Below are 23,964 nucleotides of genomic sequence, written 5' to 3' on the forward strand. Positions count from 1 at the left end.
ATGTCATTTCCCAGCCTGGCTCTGAAAGCACAGGTGAAAGAAGAAGTACCAGAATAGGAGCAATGACATTAAACATGCAAATAGTATGAACTGAAAGTCTTGCTTCTGCTTCCTGAAATATCCCACACTTCAGGCATCCCTTTCAGAGCACAGGCAGACCATCCTGGACTCCCACCTTGCTTTGCAAATCCCACTTTACCCATTAGAATGCCTAAATTAACCCAGAGATGCTCCAGTGTACGTTTCCACTGGAAGAGAATCAGGCCAACAATACCACATGTTTACAAAAGCTTCCAGCAAACTTCCTTTAAAACAGAACCAGAATTCTAGATCCACCTAAAAAGCAACCTGGCAAGTTCAACTGGTTTTGATGTAAGGGACAATTCTCAAGCAGGTAACAAAAAGAACCAATGGCCAGGGAGCTGACCTCACTCTTGGGAATATTCCTGTGTTGGAATTGTGTGATGTTTGGCCTGGAAACCAGAGGCTGCTCAACCAGAGGCTCTGCATTCAGCTCTGCTGCTGCCATGCTGCAAAGCCAAGTTACCTGAACTTTTGCTCCAACTCCCTGCTCACGGGGGTTTCCAACACAGATGACCCAGAGGGTTTTAGCATTTTAGTTATTGAAATTAAGTGTACTAGACTTTAACTAAGAAAAAAAGAAAGCTGTGTTGTCAATTAGCCAACTCCACAGACAAATTATCTGTAGAGTTTAGATGCTCAGCACAAAGCTATTAGAGTCATTCTGAGAATACAACTGAGACCCACCAACTACCTTTTTCTGCTCTGCTGCTTTCATTGGTAAAACCCACAAATGCAAAAAAAAAAAAAAACCAAAAATAGGTTGCTAAAGAAGAGTAATATTATAGATCTGCAGAAGCTCACGAGGACAGAAGCCTCCAGCAACGATCCCACCCTGATTTTGCAAAAAACAAATCAAGAAACATCAAGATTTGAAAAAACATCAGTAACTTCTGCAGGCATATCCATTAAGGATTTATATGTTTACAAAGCTGGGAGTTACTTCCCATAGCAATAAACAGGAGAACAAAGATATTAGCAGAAATAATACATCATCATAAAACAGGGAGAAGTCAAGCCCAAATAATGAAAACGGTAGAGCATAAATCTTGATGTTAAATCTAAAAGCACAGCAAAGCAAGCTACAGAGAACTGTGATGGGCATCTCACTAAAAGAATAAAATTAACAGTTTTTCCCCCAAACTAGCAGTGTAAAGCTTGTCAGAAAATCTGTGAGGTGATCAGGGCACAAAATTAATAGTTAAAGGATAATATTCTTTCCATACAGGTGGAGTAGATATAGAGTAGGTATTGGGTCTTTTGAAAAGCGAAACAGACAAACAGAAATTCTATCATAGGTTCAAACCAGTACTTCTCTGTGGAGTGGCTGGAAGAGTGGCCAGTAACATCCCCAGTGCTGTTGTCCACTGATTGAGGTAAGTATAAGGGTGTTGCCCTTTCTGGGATAAGTAACTAAAGACTAATCCACAGCAGAAGTGTTCCCGCAAGGCTACAGGACACAATGATGCGGGTACAGGCTCTGACTCAGGAAACATTCCCGCTAATTCATACCTATGCTTTACTTTACATACACTTATTTCCAAGCAAAGGTCTCTAAATTTTCTTTCAAAACCCCCTACATGTTCTAGAGATCTTGCTAAGGAGATCAACAAACCAAAACCTGCTTAATCCAGGGTGTATCTAAAATTATACTAGAAAGGGAAGAATATTAAGGAATGTCATCTACATTCTACTCTCACCAGCCACTTTTCTCCCACTAAAGATGACCTATAAAACTCTCTCCACCCAAAAGTATGAATCGTATTAAAACACATTTCAAACTAAGGACCTTCCACACAAGTTCGAACATCCTGAATTTTCTACATAATTTTATTGTCTCACGTTAAGGGACCAATCTGAGTCTCCAGAAATTATTTCTAGACTAAGATTTTTATTTTCTAATATATTTATTTTCTAATATATAAAATAAATATAGAGATAAAACTCACTCATTAGGAAGAGTAGATACAGGAGCAACCTCATTGTTCCCAACTTGAAGGTGAAGGAAGGAGGACTGGAGACACCAAGTAAAAGCTCTTCCTCTGATGCTTCTCCAGATCTGCATGTCTTACTGAGAAAAAGCGAATCTATTGTGGGTTTCCTAACTGAGGTTTCAAGGCGTACACCAGTGACATTGTAATAAAACTGCAGATGCAAAGACCTACTGAAAGGTCATTTTTAGCAGTGGCTCCATTTCTGTCCACCAATACTTTTAGAATACATAGGATCTGTTGGGAAAAGCCGCAAGGGTCTGTGTTTGTACTGGTCACCTTGTCCTTTGGTGCCTGCTACATGGCCGTGCCACACCACATTGAAATGCGCAAATTGTCTCATGTGAGCTCACAGCAGGGATTTAAGAGAGATGTCAGCTCTCAGATGCCCTTCATAGTAATTTTTTAATGCAAGAGATCCCCCCCACGCACACACACACACAGAGCACTTGGTGTTCCCCCTTTATTTTGTACATTGTTGGTGTCAGAAACATTGACATTTTATGGCAGGATGCCCAGGGTACTTTAAGGGATTCTGTACATCTCTTCTCCCCTGTACAAACAATTCTTTGTTTTCTACTGATCCCATGGTTATCTGTGCTGTTCAGCCTAGGCTGGACCAGACTCACACAGAATTACTCCCAGATAGCTTCTACTATCAGAATTCTGTGTAGCAAGTATTACTCGGATGCAGTGTGTTGTTATTACACATGCTAAATGAGCTGAAGTAGCAAATGCTAAGGAATCAGAAGAGTCAACTAATTGCATGGCAAATCCTTTCAGGGGCAGGGAAGGGGAAAGCCATTTCAGAGACACAGTTCTCTTTGCCCAGAAACCGTAAATTTTCCAAGCATTCTCAGAAAAGAGCGCAACAAATCACACAGACACTTTCTAGCTACCTCCATCTCTCTTCCTCCAAGGACTCCCTGTGTTTAACACCATTTGACAACCATTCTCACAGTTCAGAAATGCTGTAGCACTCCACATCTCAGGGATCTGAACTGAAAGCAAACGCTCTTTGCGCTCAGATTTGGTAACAGTTATGTGCCAGCTGTGAACCAGCTGCAGTTGCGTTCCTGAAGCTTTGCCTAGTCCTGTCTGGCCCCACTTTTATTCATGCTGCTGAAGCAGATGTGAGGTTGCAAAGTGGAACTTTTTGAAATGTCTTTTTTTTTTCCCCTCCCCAATTTTATTTTCTTTTTAGTCATTTAACAAATTAAAGTTCTTAAACAGAGCAAAGAAGAATAAAGCTGATAGCTAGCCATGGGAACACTCCAGCTGAGAAATGGGCCAGCTGCATCACTTCAGAAATAGCTCTTTGCAGCTTATGTAGACTTACATAAAGCATCTGTTCTTTGTCTGAGCCCTTTCACTTGTCACATTTCAAAGACTCCTTTTGCTAGCTACAGAGGCAACGGAAAGTATGCTCAGTTGCAAGTGGGGTCATGAAGAGATGAAAAGAGAGGGAATCAACTGAGACACAGACACAGCTCCCCACACTGGCTTCAGCTTCAGAGCATGCTTTGAAATAAGCAGGGGGAAAAAACAACCATAAAATAAAATGTGCAAAGCATCTGAGGAACAAGAAAGTCTTGCTTCTACCTATAGCCCTGAGGAAAATGGCTTTATGGGGAATTGGGAACCATACAAACCAGATATGAAGCAGGGAGAAAGATCACTGCAGTGGGAAGCATTTGGAGCCTAATAGAGAGGCCACAGGGATCAATGACCACACAAAGTGTGCTTGAGTAGAGGAGGGGGAATTTGGAAGCAACAAGGTCTGCATTCATCTCCCAACCCTGCCAGAAGCCAAGCAACTTTGACCAAATTCAATAGGGGAGGGTTTGACCATCCATAGCCTTGTGTGAAAAGTCATGAGAGCTGCTGGTGTCTCCTTCATGGCGTGGCTGGGACTCCAGGGTCTCCATGGCTCATACATCCTGAGCAGTCAGAGAAGAGAAACTGCAGCTATTCCTTCAGTGATGTTTGTGAAAGGTTTCTGTTTTCTCAGAAGAGAGCCCTACAAAGCCTCCCCATTTGCATAGGGATGGGTTCACATGCAGATGGGTTTACCTGTCACAAGATGTAGAAGGGAGGGAACAGTTCACCTATTGATAATTTCTTGTGTCAATGACTGAAGTGTTTTCTTGCAAAACATTATGACCTATTAAGAGTGGATCCCAAAATCCTCTTGGGCCTTCAAAGCTATGAATCAGCTTTTAAGTCCTTCCTCTTGCAAGGAACTGCAGATATCCCTCAAAATAAACCCCAGACAGCCTTCCTGTTTGTAACGTGACCAAAATGGGAAGTGGCTCAGAAGGTGAAACCAAATAGGAGCCTTGTGCATTAAGAATGAAGAATACTGGGAGGTTATTCATATTAATCTCAATAGTGCTAACTCACTTCTCACTGCAGAGAGGTTGTAACTCCTCAAAAAATCTTCTTTTTTTCCATAGCACATCAAAGAACTGTATGACAGCCTGTGTACTGATAAATCTTCTGACAACCTGACCTATTTGTTTGCTGCATGTGCCTGTCTGGTGTCCATCATCCTTCATTCATGAGCTTGGGAGCGCTGGGACTGGTGGTCTGTGGTGTGACTGTGAAGCACAAGGAATGTCAGGGCCCTGTTTCAGAGCAGACACTGGATGTTTAAGAACATTTTTGATGCAGATCAAAAGATAAACTAACACTTTAAATCCCTTAAGAAAGGGATTTAAAGAGAAGCAGGTTCAAGGAATGGCTGAAGAGGCAGGTTATCTTGAAAGCAAGCCGTCACAAGCCACAGCTATCAAAAACACTGCCAGTGAGCAAGATTCCTCCTTATTAAGATTCCAGGCGGGGATGGCAGATCTGATTCTGTGTTCCTTGAGAATCTCAAAGTGTCCCTTGCACAGCAAAGCACCAAGCACAGCAATAGATCACTATATGCCAGATGATCCTTTTGTGCAATATGAGCACCTTGCCAAATCTTGGGAACATTTAGGACAAAGCCATAGATGGAAAAAGCTGCCGAAGGCTTCACAAAGCAAGACAACAGAAGCTGGAGTGAGAAAAGTTAGTTACAGTTCAGAGACCCAATGCACTGATACTTGCAGAGGGAATTGCCCAGCACAGGGGAAGAACCCATTTGAAGTGACAGGGCGTAAGTTTTTAAAGAAATGCTTTTGCTGTCAGTCATCTGCACGTAGTAAGCAACAGGATTAAAATGATTGCCTCCAAAAGACAAACCTCCTAGCTTCACTTGCTCAGAGTAGAAATGAAAGACAGGAGATCTACAGTTGCATAGTTTATCTTACTGAAGGAAAGGTGTTGCCAACATTCGTAGCCTGCAGCTTTTTCAGGGCTATCACTAGCCATTGCCTGTATGAAAGGTACATCCAATGCAACATCAGCTGTTACATTTACAGATGTGGCTGTGTAAACTGACATGAAGTCCTGAAAAACACTCATTAACTTGCGTGGCAGTGTGTTCAGCTCAGTGCTGGGTGACACGTCATTAGGAATTTTATAAGGCCTTATAGTCACATCTTCTCTTCCTTTTTGAGAGAGGCTGAAGCTCTGAACATTGAAAATGTTCATGCCCAAAGATGAACATTTTCAATGAAGTACACTTGCTATATTGACAGTTTACAGAAATACTCCTGTTATTATTTTTAAATATAGGGTGAAAGTGAGACAGCTCATTTTTATCTCTTTCCCAGAGTCCAAAGTACACTGCTCATCCTGCCTGAGGCAGTGTGCACATTACAAAAAGCAATGAGGTCCTTGTAACCACTTACAGCAAGACAGGATGCTCACTAAGACTGATAGGAAACGTTAACCACATGATGCATTGTGGGCTATCTGTCTCTCAGAAGCCATGTGCAGGATTCTGCTAATGTTTGCTACAGACACAAAGCAACCTGTGAAAGACAGATGTTTCAGAAATTCCCCATGTGAAGTTATAGGTCCAGGAAATCCACATCACTATTGTGCTCTTAAGCAAATGTGCACATCGTGCAAACAATTTCATTATAATATTGTAAAATGGGAGTTCTGATGTGGGCTAAACACTGAGCACTGCAGGCACTGACACAAAGACTCAGTAGAGCTTTTGAAGACTGAAGAGTATTTCTCCACTCACATCTCACATCGACAGTGTTTTGCACAGAAGCTAACTCCATCCTTAGCAACTTTTTAGGACTCTACAGCAGTCTTTATTCCAAAGCACTTCAGTGCAGTCTCTTGTGACAAAAGAATAACAGTTGACCCGTTCTTAGATCAGTCACTCCATCCTCTGCTTCTCTACGGCAAGCAGCATTATTTCTATACAGCTCAGAAAGCACTGCCTCCCAAAGACCACTCCCACTGCCCCTATGACCTTGCTCTTGCATCTTTAGACATAGTAATATGAAAGTGTCAGGCAAAGAAAGTTGAGTAAAAATAGTATCTTCAGAGGAAATTAATGATTAAAGTGCATGAAAATATTTAAAGCCACAGGATGAACCACAGTCTTCAATGAAATGCACTTTAATACTGATAATGCCTTCAATTTTTCCAGGTGCTAGAGGAAGAACTACTCCTTTGAAGGTGGAAGCAAGGTTGCAATCCAGAAAACCTCCTAAGGATTCCTGGTTTGTCCCTCTAGAGGCACCATCTCAGTTGCTGACATCTGGGGCTGCAATAGTGACTGCTCCTCTGAACCAGCTGGTCTCAGTTGTTTCTGTGGCATCCGTTTCCATGATCTTGTCTCTACAGCAGGAGACATAAAAACAGCAGCCCTTTGTCAGCAGTAGGCTGACAAAGGGATCCAGTTTTTAGAAGGGTGCAAGTTTAAGGAAATCCCACCACACAAATAGTATTTTAAGTGTTGCAACATCCCCAATCCTAGAAAGCCGGCATCTAGGTAGAACCTATGCTGGAAGAGCAGAAGGCTGTATTTCAATCCGGTGGAGCTTCTGCCCAAGCTCTGCCAGGCTGAACAAAACTTCTAGAGAGTAACAGCTCTTCATTTCCCATACAAAGCTACTTCTCAGGTCTCACAAGGGAAGCAAACATAGTTATCTTAGGCAGAATTTGCCAAAGTTGCCAGTGGTAATGCCCTGATTTGTGCTCTAAAAGCCCCATGGTTTTAACATTTGGACTATGAGTGGGCCTAAATTTTACTTTTCCTAGAAAAAGCACCATCTATTTGGGCTACTGAGTCAAAGGGAAGAACAGCCCTTGCTTTTCTCAGCAGCATTTCCTGCCCATTTCTATCAGAGCTAAGTAGGAACAGCATCTCCTTCATACTCATTATTTGTTCCCAACCTCTGACCAGGTCCGTACCTACTCTAATTCTTTATTTCTCAGCTCACAAGTGATGCTGCTGCTACTGAGGGATGCTGCGTGGAAGCAATTTCATGAGCAAGTCAGACTGTCTAAAATTTCTGTTACCAAAGACATAATAGCAGGCCATGAGTAATTGCTCAGCAGGAAGCTAAAAAGATACTGAAGATCTTTCTTCATTATTTATTTTACCTTCTGGGTTTATTTCTGAATCATTGGTGTTGCCAGGGTCTTCCTTAAGAACTCCCACATCCTTTGCCCAATCAGTCCACTTAATTTCCTCTACTCTGGAGAGACAAAATGCAATAGACACTGGTACATGGAGCACAGCATTTCAACCCAGCTCGCATTGTCCCACAGTGTCACAACCCAGCTCATCCTGCCAACACAATCCTAATGGTTTAGCTGTAACACCACCACCCTACAGAGCTTTTCTTTGAGTAAAGATCTTCTGTAGTCTAAGTCCATGAGGTCAGTATCTTCTTCCCCTGCACACTGTATGCTGGTCTATGTCGTTTGGTTTAAGATACTCCATTTCCTCCCAGGGAACATACTTAATACAAAGGAGGCTCCGAGGTTCCACTTTCCATACATGTCCTGTAACACACTGGAGTTACAGAAGTGCTGCCTGCAGTTCTTTTCACTGGGTGGAGAAAGGTTCATCTGCTCTCCTAGCCCCTATATGCGAGGAGGAGTGCTGCCCTCTCGTGTTGCACTCCAATTGCATGTTCCTGGGTAAAGGAGCGATCAGGCTGCATCCCTCCCACCACAGCCTGCTCTGGGCACAGCTATACTTGCAGCAATAAAGCAAGCATCACTGCAGACATTCTGCCACCAGAAGTGCTTGCACGGATGTGGGTTAAACAGGACATCTTTGGGTGACAGCATGTCTTGGTGGTTCAACTAGCTCTCAAACTTCCACTAACCAACTTGCTTGTACCTAGGAACATGTGGTTGAGGCACTCTGTTGAATCAGTGCTGAAATTCCCTGTGGCAGTTCAGGGTTACCAGCTTATGAATCATGAGAATCCATTACAAGGCTGTAATGGTCATCTGTCTTACCTGAAGCACCACCTCTCATCTTTCTTATTGAGGCCCACCGACATGAAGCAGCCAGATCTCCTCTTCCCGCCTTGGCGCCACAGCCAGGCCTTCTCTATCTCTAGAATAGCAATAGCTCTCTGAAAGAAGAGGTCTATGTCAGAGAGAAAACAGGGCATACAGAGCCCAGCCCCTCTTTTCAATTCAATCTTCCCCAATCTGCAGCTAGTTTGACTTAGAAAATTGCTTTGGAACTCAATCCCAAAGTGTTCTTAGCTTAATAGTACCAGTCACTCAAGTTATTTATGCATGTGGATCTTGACTGGCTGGTAGTCATCCAAAAAGCAAGAGTTTTAAATACATATAAAAATGATAGGATTTAGCTTATAGCTAAGGCTTAGGACAAAGACAGGCACTGTCATCTCTGATGTTATGAGACTCAAGTAGGAGTCTAGGCCATGACATAACTGCTGAGCAGTACTGTGCCTCACCTGCAGCTTCCAGATGCTTTTGCTGTAACCAGAAATATCTGTGACAGTCTCACTCATGAGCGCAATCAGCATGTTGAGCAGAAGAATGTAAGTGAGGATCACAAACAGAAGCAGCAGGAGCATGACAAAGTATCTGAATCTGGCATGTTCCTGAAAATCCAGGTCTCCCATCCCAATGGTGATCTTGAAGAGCTCCAGGGAGACACTAAGCAGCCCACCGTACATAGCATGGTTCCCCGTGCTCTCCAAATGAGCAAGAGACTTGTTGTGAGAAACTGAAGGAGCATCCCCCATCAGTGTAACCAGAGCTAGGAGAAAAACAGGATTTGAATCCTTTTTAGACAAATTTACTTCTTGTAGCCCAGCCTACAACATAACGCTGAGCAAGTCCTTACCTGCAGCAAAGCCAAAGAGGAAGATCATATAAACCAAGAGGAAACGCAGCAGATCTCTCAAGATAGTCTGAAACACAAATCAGGAGGAAGTGCCATTCTTTATCTCACATGAAATCATGTGGATGATCTCCCGCTCTCACACATCATAAACCAACACCCAGTAACAATACTGAAAGCAAGTTGGAAAATGCTTGTATCCAGTTTAAGAAACTAACACATACTACTTAGGTAAGTAACATCATTGGTAGCTTAATCTGACAGCACTACATGAACTTATTCGTTGTTATGTTTGTGTGAATAGGTTCTTAGAAATAAATAAATATCATGTCAGTTCCCCAGCATGGCTGCTTCCAAATTGTTTTAACACACACATCTCTTTCTTTTCCATCTCCATGGTGTTTCACACAAGTGGTGATCAGAATTCTTCCTTGGTACCACATTTCACCTCTGCTTTGTCTTGTCTTTGTAATACCATTCTCCTCTATGGATCTGGAAACACTTCTCAGCCCATGCACAACAGTTCCAGGGAACTCACACTGGTTTTGACTGCTCGTTTTGAGTTGTTTTATGACAAATAGGGAAGAGTAAGCTGCTGCCACTTCCTATATTCAAAGATAGCAAATTAGTGGTTTGCTGCAACTGTACTTCCTTGAAGATATTGGTCTAATCTCCTTGTGCAATATATTTAGTTCCCTAGTCAGTACATCAATTCCATTTATGATTTTCATGGTCCTGAGAGAAGAAAAGTGATTGCAGGACTTCTATTAGCTCCTCACACCCAAAAGCCTTTCATACAAAGTTTTTTCCTGAGTACTGACCTTCTGGATCATGACACTGTAGATCCCAGTGCGCTGAAAGCCCCGAGTGTAATACAGCATGTTCATCCATCCCAGAAGCAGGGAGAACACCATCACTGCCACATAGTTTTCTGAACTTGCACCATACAGGACTGCTGACAGCAGCAATGAGAAAGCCTGGATGAAGCTGGAGAGAAACAGAATGAGTGACACAGTGACTTACCTCAACAAAAAGGCCCATTTGCAGATCTGTTCTGTTTTGCAAGGAGAAGCAAACACATTTTACGAGGCTACATGGAACATATAAAGTGGCAGTTATTCAGACACATAGTTTATATAAGCAAATCCTGTTATAACCAGACCCACGAACTGTTGCAGTTTTGTTATGAACTGGTTAATCTCACAGCATGGAAACTTTGAACTGCTTGATGTAACTCACAGAACTGACATTAAGAGGAAAAAAATTTAACACTTATGAACACATGCACACATACAGGCACACACATGCATCTATACACATTTCTCCTCAGAAAACTGAGAAGTTATTTTCCTTTCAGTCAACCCTGAGCCACAGTGACAGTATGATGAAGAACTTGAGCTCTTTTTCTAACAAGTATATGTTCTTAATTGTGGAATAATTGAGGGTCTGACCTTCACTGTGTTCCACTACAAATCCAAGGACAGACCATATCCAGCAAAGTCCATTACAACAAAGGGTTATGACAAGATGCAGCAAGTAGAAGCAAGCAGGGAAGGGATGGAAAGAGGAGACAGTGGCAGAGAATCATTCTTTCCTGCTCACCATCTCTCTAGCAATGTTAGGGCAACTTAGCTGCACACAGCAGAGAACCAATTTCACCCATGCTTTCACTGTGCAAAAAACCTCAAGAGACATACATCAAGATCTCAATGCAGCTGTCAGAACACATAGTCTTCAGGGACTGGCGTCTCCTCCGCAAGTACAGACTCTAGCAGAGAAAAATCAATGGTAGCCATTCATCAAAAAACAGGGCATGCTACTGAGTGATTCCTGCCCAGCATAGCCTATTCTTCAGGGGCAAGGTTTGTTCCATAAGCTCGTCTTCATGCTTTCATTTGCAAAATCCCAAATTTCAGCTATTCATCCTTCCGCGATGAAAGAAAGGCCTTATTTATAGAGTGCATGGATAAACAAGGGCTGAATCATGGCTCAGCCAATGTCTTTATTAACAGACTGCATTAAATGCCAAGGATGAATTTCAGTACCAAAAATCACAGAAGTCTCTCATAATTATTCGCTATTGTGAACTTGTTCTTCCTCTTGCCCAGCAACCTGGCTTGTGCCATCCCTATCACTGTTAGATTACATTGACACTGTGTCTTGGAGCAGGATTCTCTCCTGCCATCCACTCATGCACATCCTCATGTCAAGAGAACTGAATCTGTTGCCTTCATGTCAGTGACAGTTTCCTTTTTTTCTTTCTTACAATGGAACTAAACAAGAGATCCCCATACCTGAGCAAAGATTAGATAAATGCCTCCTAGCAAGATAATGATCAGTCCAGAGACCCACAGGAAGCCTCCAGCCGTAAACTCCACTGGAAACGAAGGCTGCAGGATAAAAACAAAACAAAAAAACCCCACTGAAGACAGGCAGAGGTAGTGATGATAACCACCCTGCACCTTTTAAACTCATCCAGTCAGGCCTTTCTAGATAAAAGATTGGACCCACCTTTACCCGTAAGGGTTGATAGTACGCAATGGCTGTAAAGATGATCATGAACGACAAGTATGAGACAAAACTGAAGTAGAATCTCTTGGAAGCAAATGTTTCCCATTTTTGCTGAAGCAGTTTGTTCAGTGGCTCCAAAACCACCATCTTGTACCGATTCTATGGAAAAACAAACAAAAATGTACTCATGTGTCAGCAGGAATGCAAATTCACCAGAGGATTGTCTTTTTCTGGGTTAGAGGTCAGTGACTCCAACTAGGGAATTGCTAAGGGTTTATTCAGTCAGGCCTTTCAGTATGAAAGAAATCAACCATCCCATAAGAAGTTACTTCTGCTCAGCTTCATCAAGGTATTTGGACACACCCAGGCTTAGGACAACCAAAGGCTCAAAAATTTCTCTCATATTCTAGATTATCAGAGGTACGCCAAGCAGACTATAAATACTAAAATGTGCCAATACTTCCAGCATGCATTTCTTTTCCAGAAAAATGATCATGTGAAACATCACATTAACTTGAAATGATTTGCATAATACAACAGCAACACTATAGGAAGGCAGCAAAAACATTGCTGCCTTTGAGTCGAAGCACTTACCGGTGTGTCACTGCTGTATGCCAGAATCTCCAGCACAGAGTTCTCCTCAAAGCTGTCTATAGAGGACAAGTCATAGAGACACACATGGATAGGCCCATAGGTCCATTCAGTGAACTTGCGTGACAGATGCCTGTACACCGGATCTTTGATCTCTCTTTGGATGATGTGCTTGAAGATCTGAAGAGAAACCAGTTGAATACCAGAAAAATATGTATGCAATGAAGGTGTAGAATGATACAAGAATACCCAACTCGCCTTCAAAATATATGACACCTGGCTTTCTGCAGTATTCACTTTGATATACCCAAACATCAGACTATCTGGATAAAAGCATGCAATCATCTAACTATGCCTTGTATCGGCTCCTCCAGAAGTAGAACCAGTTTCAGTCCAGAGCAGCAGCAACCAGCTCAAACTCTGTAGTACACTAAGTGCGGTGGCCTGGAGGAGGCCTCCTTCATTGTCTCCTGTGGCACTGCCACTGCCAGTAGCATTACTACAGGCTGGGTACAAGATGCTCCTACATCAAACCCTAAGAATAATCTTAAGCTTATTCTTAACCCTAAGCTGAGGATGTATGCTACAGTCTTCTGTGTTTCTCAGCCACCCCAGGTTTCTCAGCCACCCCAGGTTTACCTCCACTTTGCCTGTCTTGGCAGCAAGCTGCAGAGGATTTAATCCATCATAATTCACGATCTCCTCCAGCTTCCATGTTGGGTCAACCTTCACACCTGCTTTCAAGATCTCAACGTATGTTGTGCTCACAAACTTGGTGTTCTCCTCAGTGTCATCTGCAATCATCACCAGGGCATGGAGGACTGTGTTGCCCTGCGTGTCCTGCTCCTGGAGCCTGGCTTTCTGGTGGGGATTGTTTAGAAGATATTCCACAACCTCAAGCTGGTTGGTACAAGCGGCCAAAGACAGGGGAAGTTCACCTGAAGAGAGGAGGACAGTATTTGAAGGGGAAGCAGAAAGAGGTGAAAAAGAATTAAAGAAAAATAAAAGCAATTCTAGGAAAACATATTTGGCCTATAGTTTTACCACTGGAACACAGAACAAGTTCTTCCTCAATCTCTCTAGATTCAGAAAGCGTTTTGTAGTAAATTACTCCTTATTTCTGGGGGCAGCTGAAACACTTTCCTAGACCTCTAATTTGGTTAAACTAATCAAGTGCTTGTTTCTGTCTGAAGCTCCTCAGATGGGATTAAGTACATAAAACCAAAGACGATGCCAAATGCTCATCGGACACCTCAGTCTGTGAAAGGATCCTGCCATTCAAATAAAGCAAGAGCTTGATTACAGGACAGTGGAGATGCTAACCTATGCACAGAGGGGCAAACCAACTGAGAATTAGTGGCATTGCATCCAGTAAGGCAACATAAAAAGCAAAGGAACATGTTCCACACTGACTCACCAAAGTAAAAGTAAACTCCTTCTTTCTTCTTCTTGAAGAATTCACCGTGGGCTCTGGCATGGACATCAGCTCCATTCTCTACTAGAAGCTTCACTAATTCTAGGCTCCTTTTCTCTATAGCAATATGGAGTGCTGTCTGGCCTAGGGAAACAGGCAAAACCCATCACTCGGTGCCACTATCAGAGGGAACAGGCAAAGGACTCTTCAGCAAAGTGCTATTTCAACAATCACTGTATTCTGCACAGCAATCCTGCCGCCCATTGCTGGGCAGGGGATGGGTGGCAACTGATGACTTTCAACAACATTCATTGGAAAAGAACATTGCAAACACCGAGTCAGAAGACAAGCCTCAAGGCTGTTATACATTCGGCACAAGACCAGGCAATTGCCCCTGCCTGGCACTAAAATCCCAAGCAGCTATGAGAAGATAAAGACAATCATACACGTACACAACTATGCTGCATGTCTGCTATTCTGCCAAACAGCAGAACTCCTACTTTAACAGTGATATACTATTTCTTTTTCCCTTTAGACATGCTTTTTAAACTTTCCCAAGCATACTCTCTCATATTCTTGGGTTATTAAACATGCATCATTCATTTTATAGACCAAGAACAAAGTTGTGGAAGTGTATAACTCAAGGCTGAAGAAGATGCAGCACCAGAACCAGAAATATAAGGTGAGTGGGCTGTTAGTGTAACTGCACCAGAACTCTGGAACTCCAGTGCTGCATAAGCTCCAGTTCCCTTCTTTTTCCTTGTATTTGCACCTCTTACCCAGGTGATGAGGAAGGTGCTCTGATACGGCACCAGAACAGAACTCTTACCTCTGTAGTAACAGTCAGAGCATGCCACATTGACAAGAGGCCTAGGATTGTGTGTATTTTGGTCTATTTCCAGCAAACGTGGGATTGTGTCATTCTTTCCATTTTTTAAGTTCAACAGGGCTTTCATTAAGCAGGTCTTCCCAGTATTTGCATCTAGTAGAAAAAGAGAATTGAATGGGTTATGCATGTACTTCACACACATCTCTATCACTTGATTCAGAACTTAACTCTCACTGTAGGACCAAATAATTATTCTGAAGGCCTTTCTCAGTATTTTTAGTCTGCAGTAGAGGCAAAAGCTTTAAGATATATCTAGCTAATGGCATTCTCCATCCTCAGGTGGACATTAGGAAAATAAAAGTATGGACAGAGGGCTGAAGAAAGCAAAGAACCACCAGCAAGTTCCCCTGCTTCCCCCTTATGTTAAGAAGTGCTGCCCCTGCTAACCTTCTTTATGGAGTACTGAGCAGGACTCTACCTGTGTATTCAGAATCAGTGAGAAATTTGGAAGTCCTCCTTAAATACTCCAGTAAACCATCCAGTGCCTCGGGGCTGCCCCTTGAGACTGCGCTGAAGAGCCTGTCTCTGTCGAAGCGATTTGGGTCCTTTTGGCTATGGAAGAAATGCAAAGTGTTAAGAAGTTCTGGAGAGCAGAAGACAAGAGTGTTCAGTAAGTTCCAGGGGGATGGTGTAAGAAAGGAGGGAAGCAGAAAAGTTTGTCAGAAAAAACAAGTATTTTATTTTTAAGTCAAGGGAAAAATAGAGGCAGTTATTTCCCAGAATTCTCTTAAGTGGCTGCTCTTTCCATCAGCTGGAGCTTTTCCCAGATCTAGTCTGATGTGCAACCCTGGAACACACCCAGAGCATAAAGACAGAGAAGCCCAAGATAGCTGCAGGACCAGAGTCAGTCCCATCACACGGTGTGAAACACTCTGTGAACTGGTTTATACCCCTTCGTGGCAAGCATAGGGCTCCATGCTAAGATGCTCTTATACCCAACTTGGCTTAGTGTTAGTTCAGATTTACACAAAACACACCACAACACACATCCTACGTGTACCTACCAAGTGCAGAAGGAAAGGGCTAATATGTCCCCTTTCTTCTTTCAATTACCTCCCGCCAGATGCCTGTAATACTTCTACATTGCCACTTTTAGTGTAGACTTGGTGAAGTCTATAGGCCCCCCGCAGCAGAGATCAGTATAGATCAGCAGGGATTGCACCCTTGTCAAATACCCAACAGTTACTCACTTGCTAACAAGTCCTAGCCTAGTCAGATTAATCTTGACTTTAGGAGGAAAGTTACTGCTTTCCTTTTGATATGGTGTCTCCAAGGGTCGTTGCTCTCTTTTTCCAGGTCCCGATCTTTCTTCCTTTTTACTAGATGCAGGTTTATCTTCTGGGGTACTGTCATCTGTTTCTAGCAATCCCATCAACCTGTTCCTCTGACCTGGGCCTGGCTGCCCATTTGTGAAGTTATCCATTTCTGATAGAGATGGTCTTTCAGATCACCAAAGGCGTTCCGTGCTGGGAGACTAAACCTGCAAGGGAAAGGGAGAATGAACATCATTCGTTCACAAACCTCGAATGTGTTCAATGCAGCACAGAGAGGAAAACATGGTTCCAGGTCCGGTGTTCCTACAGTTGACTATGGGTCCCTTGAGAGCCTCAGTAAAACTCTCCATAGTGGGAGTATTTCAATAAATACAAAGCCTTAGATAGGGTACCACTGGAAAAGAAGTGCACAAACAGTTCACAAAATACAAGCAACTGATCTGCAGAACATCTGAACCCCCTTTGTGAGATGACCTCACCTGTTGGCAGCAGCACAGGTTCCTTACTTAAAAGGCAAAGAAAGTGGATCTTTAGGAGACTACAGTCATTGTTCTTGTCTCAGTGCAGCCAACACAGGCTAGTCACCAAGTGGCCGAAAAGATAAGATTAACTGTAGGCCTTCTTTACAAGAGAGTGGTAAGTTTGTCCATGTTCTCTGTTGGTAAGCATTGCGCTGTTTCTACATGGAAAACACACGTGCAAATTATGTTCCCCTCAGGCATTCTTATGTTTCATCCTGGGACAAAAGGAGTGGGATCTTCCCAATGTTTGGAGCTGTTGGCTATCCATGTGAGCACAGGCTTTGAATTTGAGCCCCACAGCACAGGCAGATGCACAGCCCAGCTGCCAGGTGAACACTCAAGAGCCCGCAGAGCCTGCACAGAGCACAGATCTCCCAAGAGCAAAGTTGGATCTGGATCAGATGTACAGAAAGCATCAGTATTCATCAGAGCATCCAGCCAGCCCACTTTATTAAGTATGCCTTGTACTCCTGTTTTACTCTTTTGAGACATCTCCTCATATATATCTGGATGCATCTCAGATCCACATCCAATGCAAGCTATCTGTAGTCAGCATATGACTGCAGTTTCACACACAGTTTGTGAAGCAGCAAGGAAAAACATCCATGATTACCAACCTGAAGTAAAGCTTTCTTTAATAACTCCGTCTTATTCACATGTACTCCCTCCAAATGGTTAACAGGTTTTCTCTGAAGAGAAATCGCCTTTGCTGGGACTACAGCCAGACTCCATAGCCTGTACCATCAAAGAAGTAAATTGACATATATAAGAAAGCATAAGCATTATGCCTTAGATTAGGATATGGAGAAACAGTTCTAGGCAGCAAACAGCCACAAAACATCTTTATGCAGCTCACAGCAAGAAATCCAAGGGCTGGTTTCAAGACAAACCATTATGATAATTCAGCCATTCAGTTTAGTCTGCGCTCTAACGACAAACATTCCTCTGCACACACAGGCATACACCCTATAATACTCTTTCAGACTTATTTCCTCCCCCAAAACACTTACTGGTATATTTGCTCACCCTTTAGAGAACTATTTGTACTTCCAAAATAGTTTGCTTGTGCTTTTCTGTCTTCCTTTCCCCAAACTCATTTTTCAGCTGCAGTTTCCATCTCTCCACAGCACTGGAGAGAGTTATTTATTGTCAGTCTTGTACAGACAGACTGTCTGGTTTAAAAGCAAGAGCAAAACGGTCCTATAAGAAAGGACCCTATAATATATATATCCACCTTGTCTGTCCCTAGGAAACAGAGAGCACTCTCTGTTTGCCAGCCCAACTTCCACTTCTCTATTCAAGAACTGAGTTGTTTCTTTCCGTGACTTTAGCAAGCCATTTTGAGTAGCGCAGCACAGAAAAGCCCTGCTGTCAAAAGAGGAAGAGCACAGCACTTACCCCAAGTTACTGCAAGCTCCACCCAAGAACTGATCTGACAAGGAGTCCCAACTGATTCTTCAAAGGGTAAATAATCTCTCGGTAGAAACCAAGCCGAACACCAACAAGTGCTAATTAGTGTGAAAGCAGACCCCAAGTTATTCACATCCATGGGTGAGAGTCCTCCTCCTCTGCAGAGAAGACCATGCTCATAATAGCAGTCTGTGAATGGCACAACGTTGAACTCCTAGTTGGTGGTGGTCCATGAGAGAATCCAAGCTGCCTGTGAGAAGGAATAACCACGGATTATTGTTATTTACTCAACTGTATAGCTTTTTGCCAAGCGAAGAAGGGTTTGCACAGGAAATGACTAGATAGATTTCTCAGTAAAAGAGAGAGCCAATGAGCGCAGTGCTCTTATATGGGAAAGCTGGCTGGCTATTGCAAATTCATAATGCTTAACCCCTGCCTGCACGTATAGAGGCAACATCTCGGGGCTTTCAACAACACACCACTCAGATCTCAAGGGAGGCGGCTGATTTCACCCTGACAGCGCTAGAGCCCGTGATTTTGTTGTGAGGTTTGTCACAAGGCTCCTTCAGTTAGCCCCAGGACAAGCAAGTAAGCAGCAAAACGTCTGAGGTCAACTGTTTCTGTGGGAAGCCAATTCTCCTTGCAGAACTTCACTCAGCCCAGCTACGAGGCAGTGCAAATGATATGAGACAATACGCTAGCCAGAATGTTACTGTACAAAGTACAGTGTCAGCTACTCATCGCAGGCACAGGAAATTGCACAAAGCAGCCTCAGTCCCCAAACACTTAGGCCACTGGTTACTCCATTTGCCCCTAGTACTCATTTCCTTACTCTAAAGGAAATGAGCACTCCAAAGGAGTGAATGTCTTGGTGAGGCTACTTCTAGGAGCACTGACTGGCCATTCCTACAACTGCCTGTCGCTGAGACCATGTACACACACCAATACCACTTCACTCACCACTCACAAGATAGGACCCCGGGAAACAGAGGACATCAGCCCACACCAAGTGTCTTAGTTTTTTCTCTCCACTCCTAACAGAACTGAGGCCCGAGGAGGCCTCAGCATCAGCGCAGGATGACATTCAGCACCCACAGTCTCAACAGTCTTCCCGCAGAGTGGTTCTCATCTGTACTCTGCAGAGGACTGATGGTTTACGATGCCATTTATGTGATCTAGGGGTCATCTAGAGAATCTTATTAACTGCCAAAATGGTAAAGAACTCTTCTAATCAACAGCTTGATAGCAGGGGCAGATTCCATAAGAAATCTCAGAACTTTAATTACCATTGGTCCAAAAGCATTGAGAAGGGGTGTCACATCATGACACACTGAACTCTGGCTGTTACTTTCTTCTTCCAAACCTACCATGAGCCAAAAGAGAGCCTAAAGCAATCCTTGTCTGACAGGACTGCAGGATGATGTGACACTTCCTGGAATGTGGTCCTTACCCACAGAAACATTCCCAGATGGCTTCTACTTTGAGTCAGATACAGGCTGTGAGAAGACCTTCCTATAAATACACCCATTAAATGGCAGGGTGCCTTTTCCTCTTTCATGCTTTTGCATGAGATCACAAGCTTATTTCTCAGATTCCTGTGTTTTAAAATCAAGCTGATCCAGGAACAACACAAAGCTACTTATTCTTTCCAGGCTTAATGATGTATTAGGACCCACAGAATAACCTATAAAGAACAAATATAGGCAGATTAATGCAAGGTCAGATCTCATTTCTCCTATCTCTCATTCCAGCTTTGTATTGATTTAGTTCAGTTTGCTTTAGCCGTGCTACACTTAATTTACTCTGATAACAACAGACATAGATTCAGACCCAGGAGTTTAGCTCAGACTTAAGAGTTTAAATCCTCTTGGGCTTTTCCCCCAGCTTTCATGGGAGACAGCCCACTATTCCAGCCAAGGAATGAAATCAGCTCACAAAAGTTCATCATAACAGAGTTCTTTCTGCGCATCTGGTTTTAATAGCTTACACAGAGGAAGGAGAATGTGCAGCTTGCTGGGAAAGGAATCACTGCCAGCTGAGGGGTCACCACAGCAAAACAAAACCATGGAACTGCTGGGGAACACAGAAACACTGGTATGTGCACACACATGCGCACATGCTTCTGCAGAGTACACTAGGGTAAAACACTTGCATTCCCATTTCAGAGCAAGGCAGGGAAAAAAATACAAGATCTGCCCAAACATGCACTTGCCAGTGACAGCGTTCCGAGGTCTGTCATGGGATGACGACACTGCTGTGCACAGCCAGCTGAGCTGGTTGGGATGCTTAACAAGCATCTTGCCACCAAAACTTAGAAATCCTGACAGCTGCTGGGACTCAGGAGGGAGCCGTCCAAAGCAACATGCAGGGAGAATAAAAGCAGCAAATTCATTTCACCTATCTGCCAACCTGAAGTTTTGAAAGTGCCTCGTGATCCTCTTGCTTTTTGAGGCTTCTATTTGGTGGAACAAGAAGGAATCCTGCACTTGCTCAGTACTTATTTTACTGATGAAAATGTGGCTGATGGCACTAAGTTTCTCCTGACAGAAGACATGCATTCTGCGGAAACCTTAAATCTGGGAAGAGAGAAGTCAAACTCTTTACTACTAAGTGAAACTTTAAGTCAAATCAATAAATTCCATTTCATAATACTATAAAATATATTAATGATACAATTATAGATGATATATGATGAAGCACAGTAATTCATGGCAGGAAAAGTGATGACCAGAACCTGCTTAAGCAGAAATCAAAAGGAAGCATGAGGACGATGGTGTTGTGAAAAGATGGAACAAGCACATTTCCTGTAATATGTATTCTCTGTTCACCTAAGTGCCCATTTTTACCAAACACTAAAAAACATGTCGTATGATTAATATCCTGCATTTGGAGCAGCAGCTCAAACTTTTCTTCAGAGGAGGAGGGAAGCCTGTAATATCAGCACTCAAGGGTGGACCATGCTAATTCTCTCCAAACCAGCAGGTAGGGCAGTGCTTCACTCAAACCTCATGAAAGCCATACGGTTAATTGAAAAAAATGTTTGCTTTAAAGTTGTACTTTCACACCTGGGAAAATACAGAGTCTTTTTTCATGCAAGTTGTGTAAGCCCCATACTGAAGGGATGAATTTTAGCAGCTCTGTTCGTTGTAGTTACACAGATAGAAACGTGTATCTCTAGAGACACCAACCAGTGCCAAATCAAATCCAAATACTCATAAATATAATTCCTTGTCAGAACCTGTCTGATATCCCTGGGGACTGAAGTAATTTACATGACAGTATTTCTATAAATGCTAGTCTTACACCGTAATATTTAAAGGCTGCTATCTATATATACTTCTCAGGCCTTTGAAGGAAACATCCACTTCTCTTATTCCTTACATGGAAATATCTTTCTACTTGATGTATCCCTTTCTGTAGGATTATAGCCTGAAGGAAAGCTCCACTGACAATCAAATAGCAGCAAAATAGGAAACCCAAGGGTAGTTTCAAAACACTTTTGTGGAGAAACAGTGACATCCAGTGGCCACCAAGTAAACCTGAATCCCTGCTGCTTATGGAAATAGCCTCGGTAGGAAATTCTTCAGAAAGAGCAGACTTGCAATCACACACTTGTGAGAATTGCAGCCATTCGCTTCTTGTATCAAACGAGTTAACAGAAACTCGCCTAATTTAAAAACTCTAGTTCCAAATGAGGCTGGTTTGGATGATGCAGCAACATTCCATAAACACAAAATTGTGCAGCCAAGGATCTTTGGACACAGCTGCTACACAATGCCTTTGGAACTGCAGACGAGATTGCAAACATACTGAGGTATTCCCAATGTTTATCTGCCTTAATCCCCACTTCTCCTATAGCATTACTTTTTGGGGCAGTTGCTAACACAGCAAAACACTAAACATATCCAAATACCACTGTCACAGGGTTATCTCAGTTGTCTTAGAAGTATTTTTTTAAAAGCACAGAAGACAAATCCTTTGAAATCTTGGGGTTTTTTTCGTTTTAAGAGAGAACAGACTAGAAATTAACTGAAGCTGTAAGAAAAAACCCCAAAGGCCAGTCACAAAGTTCACCTTGCAGCAGGATTAGAAGATGTTATCAGAACCTGTTGTCGGTGTGGGAGCATTAGGATTATTCTATTTTAATAGCATACAGATTCTGGCTAAAGCCTATCAAGTTCTTTAGTTATGAATAGTCGGCTCTAAGCAGATTGAATTGAGGTACCACTGCAGTTGTATCTTAACAGCAGTCATTCATACTGCCCGAGACCTCTTCCTGTGTCTTTTGCTCCCATCTTCTTTAGTGCAAACAATGCATGTTATGCACATTCATATTTACATTTCCTTGTCATTTATATCATTCCCCTAGTTCACATCATTTAAGATAAATGGCAAAGAATTTTCTTCATTAATGACAAAATCCCCTGCAGTCATCTCTGCTGGCTAGTGACTGCCATCCCTCTATTAGCTCAGGGGTCAGAAGCCTGGATAACACAAGGAGCAGCAGAGCTCAAGCCCAAGTGCCCCCACATCCTCGCAGTGAGTCTGGCTCCACATTTCACCCAGGTAGTGGTGCAACACTACAGCTCTGGGGATTTCACTCCTTGTGCTTTAGCTTTAAGGATATGCAGTTATGTGGCATTTTTAGTAAGCCAAATGCTAATTAACTTTCAGCACAAGCTTCACCTAAGGAAATCTTCCTACAGGGCTGGGGAAACCAGCACATGGGCACATCCAGTTTCACCCAACCAGCCAAAGCTCCTACACTGGCAACCTGCCACTTACAGACCTGTATCTGAAATGGAGCAAACTGTACCTGCAGCCTGTGTTATCCAACCAGTCAGCAGATCAGCTGAATTATTACAGATTAGCTTAATTATTACAACTTGAGAAAGGACATCTGTTAATTACAAGCCAGAGAAGATAAAGCAGCTAGTTGTATCATGGAGCAAACCAGCAGCAGAAAAAGTAATGTAAATTTATTCGGTGCTCTATCTCCTCTGGACAGGGAGTTCATGCACTGCTGAGCAGAGAACTGGGGAACTGACAGGGACCTCTGGAGGACATCTCAGCCAGCCCCCTACTCAACCAGGGCCACCTAGAGCCGGCTGCCCAGAACCACATCCAGCCGGCCCGTCAGGATCTCCAAGGAAGGAGTCTCCACAGCCTCCCTGGGCAACCTGCCTAGGCAGCTGGACTGGAAAAAGCAGGAGCTGGCCGAGCACCTGAACCACAAAAAGCATGAAATAAGAAAGGCAAAAGCAGCAACTCCACGAAAATTCAATCTAAGGAAGATATCTCTTATGGTAGAAAGAGCAATTGTTCACAGAAACACTTCAGGTTTCTGCTATCACAGCCAGGAATAGCAGACAGCAGATAGCAGGGAAGCAAGCCCTGCTGCTGAGAAAAACAATATAACCATTAAACCACAATGAGCTTTAGTTACAATGTGCAGCCTTCTGGAAATGAGTAGTGTAACTTTTTAGCCTGGGTTGAATCCATGCCCAGAACACACTGCTAATGAGTGCCTTACTTACCACAGACACTGTGATGCTACACTGAAAGCTGACATTTAGGAGGAACAAACTTTAACAGCAACACTACAATGGACAAAAAAACCCCAACCAAAATCCCAACCCCACCAAGATAATGCATAATACAGGGTTATCAGTAAGAGCAAAGTGCACCAGCACAGAAATGCTGTGCACACAGCATATGGATGCCGGGATTCCCACTGCAAGGTAAGCAGCTGTCAAAATGCAATAGATGAAGACAAGCAGCCACCATGGGTACAACCTGGTTACGCTCAAGTGAATGGGCACATGGATGATCAGACCCACCACTACTCAAGTTGAACTAAACCATTTAACCCCATCCCACTAAAACAAAATAAAGAGAACCCAGACTTCAGTGATAATTTCCCAGCTTTTGGCATTACAAGGCTGTGTAGAAAACTTGTACTTAAAACCCAAACCAGGAAACTGCTACCCTGCTCAGTCATGTATTGTCTTTCATTTCAGGCACTTCTCTAGAGCCAATGCATGAAGA

At 43.0% G+C, this 23,964-nt stretch overlaps 2 protein-coding genes across 18 annotated transcripts in view; both read right to left on the bottom strand.

Moving 5' to 3' along the window:
• ITGAE (integrin subunit alpha E) overlaps positions 1-5,676 on the bottom strand; it is a 33,600-nt gene extending 27,924 nt beyond the window's left edge. For 5 of the 6 annotated variants that reach the window (XM_030472607.1, XM_030472609.1, XM_030472611.1 and 2 more), the window contains exon 1: positions 5,372-5,676. In XM_030472607.1, coding sequence (XP_030328467.1) covers positions 5,372-5,654 — 283 coding nt within the window. In that variant the 5' untranslated portion in view covers positions 5,655-5,676. Of the gene's footprint in view, positions 1-2,030; positions 2,248-5,371 lie in introns of those variants that run through there. The other variant, XM_030472608.1, reaches the window with a different exon arrangement.
• On the bottom strand, positions 3,154-21,506 carry TRPV2 (transient receptor potential cation channel subfamily V member 2). 12 transcript variants are annotated; one of them, XM_030472619.1, is made up of 18 exons: positions 20,326-21,506; positions 17,124-18,162; positions 15,902-16,191; positions 15,130-15,263; positions 14,652-14,804; positions 13,826-13,966; positions 13,048-13,346; positions 12,412-12,588; positions 11,818-11,976; positions 11,601-11,696; positions 11,004-11,074; positions 10,128-10,293; positions 9,681-9,911; positions 9,310-9,376; positions 8,915-9,222; positions 8,445-8,563; positions 7,575-7,669; positions 3,154-6,806 (listed from the first exon to the last, which is right to left on the bottom strand). In XM_030472619.1, exons 3-18 carry the CDS (start codon positions 16,132-16,134, stop codon positions 6,676-6,678), a joined length of 2,580 nt encoding a protein of 859 aa, XP_030328479.1. In that variant the 5' UTR covers positions 16,135-16,191; positions 17,124-18,162; positions 20,326-21,506; the 3' UTR covers positions 3,154-6,675. The 12 variants fall into 12 exon arrangements, with proteins under 12 accessions (XP_030328479.1, XP_030328478.1, XP_030328482.1 ...); XM_030472618.1 differs by having other exon boundaries at positions 18,877-21,506; XM_030472622.1 differs by adding an exon at positions 16,465-16,664 and having other exon boundaries at positions 17,905-21,506.
• Positions 21,507-23,964: the final 2,458 nt, after the last annotated feature.

This window comes from Strigops habroptila (assembly GCF_004027225.2).
Source record: "Strigops habroptila isolate Jane chromosome 13 unlocalized genomic scaffold, bStrHab1.2.pri S16, whole genome shotgun sequence".
NCBI classification, from domain to species: Eukaryota; Metazoa; Chordata; class Aves; order Psittaciformes; family Psittacidae; genus Strigops; species Strigops habroptila.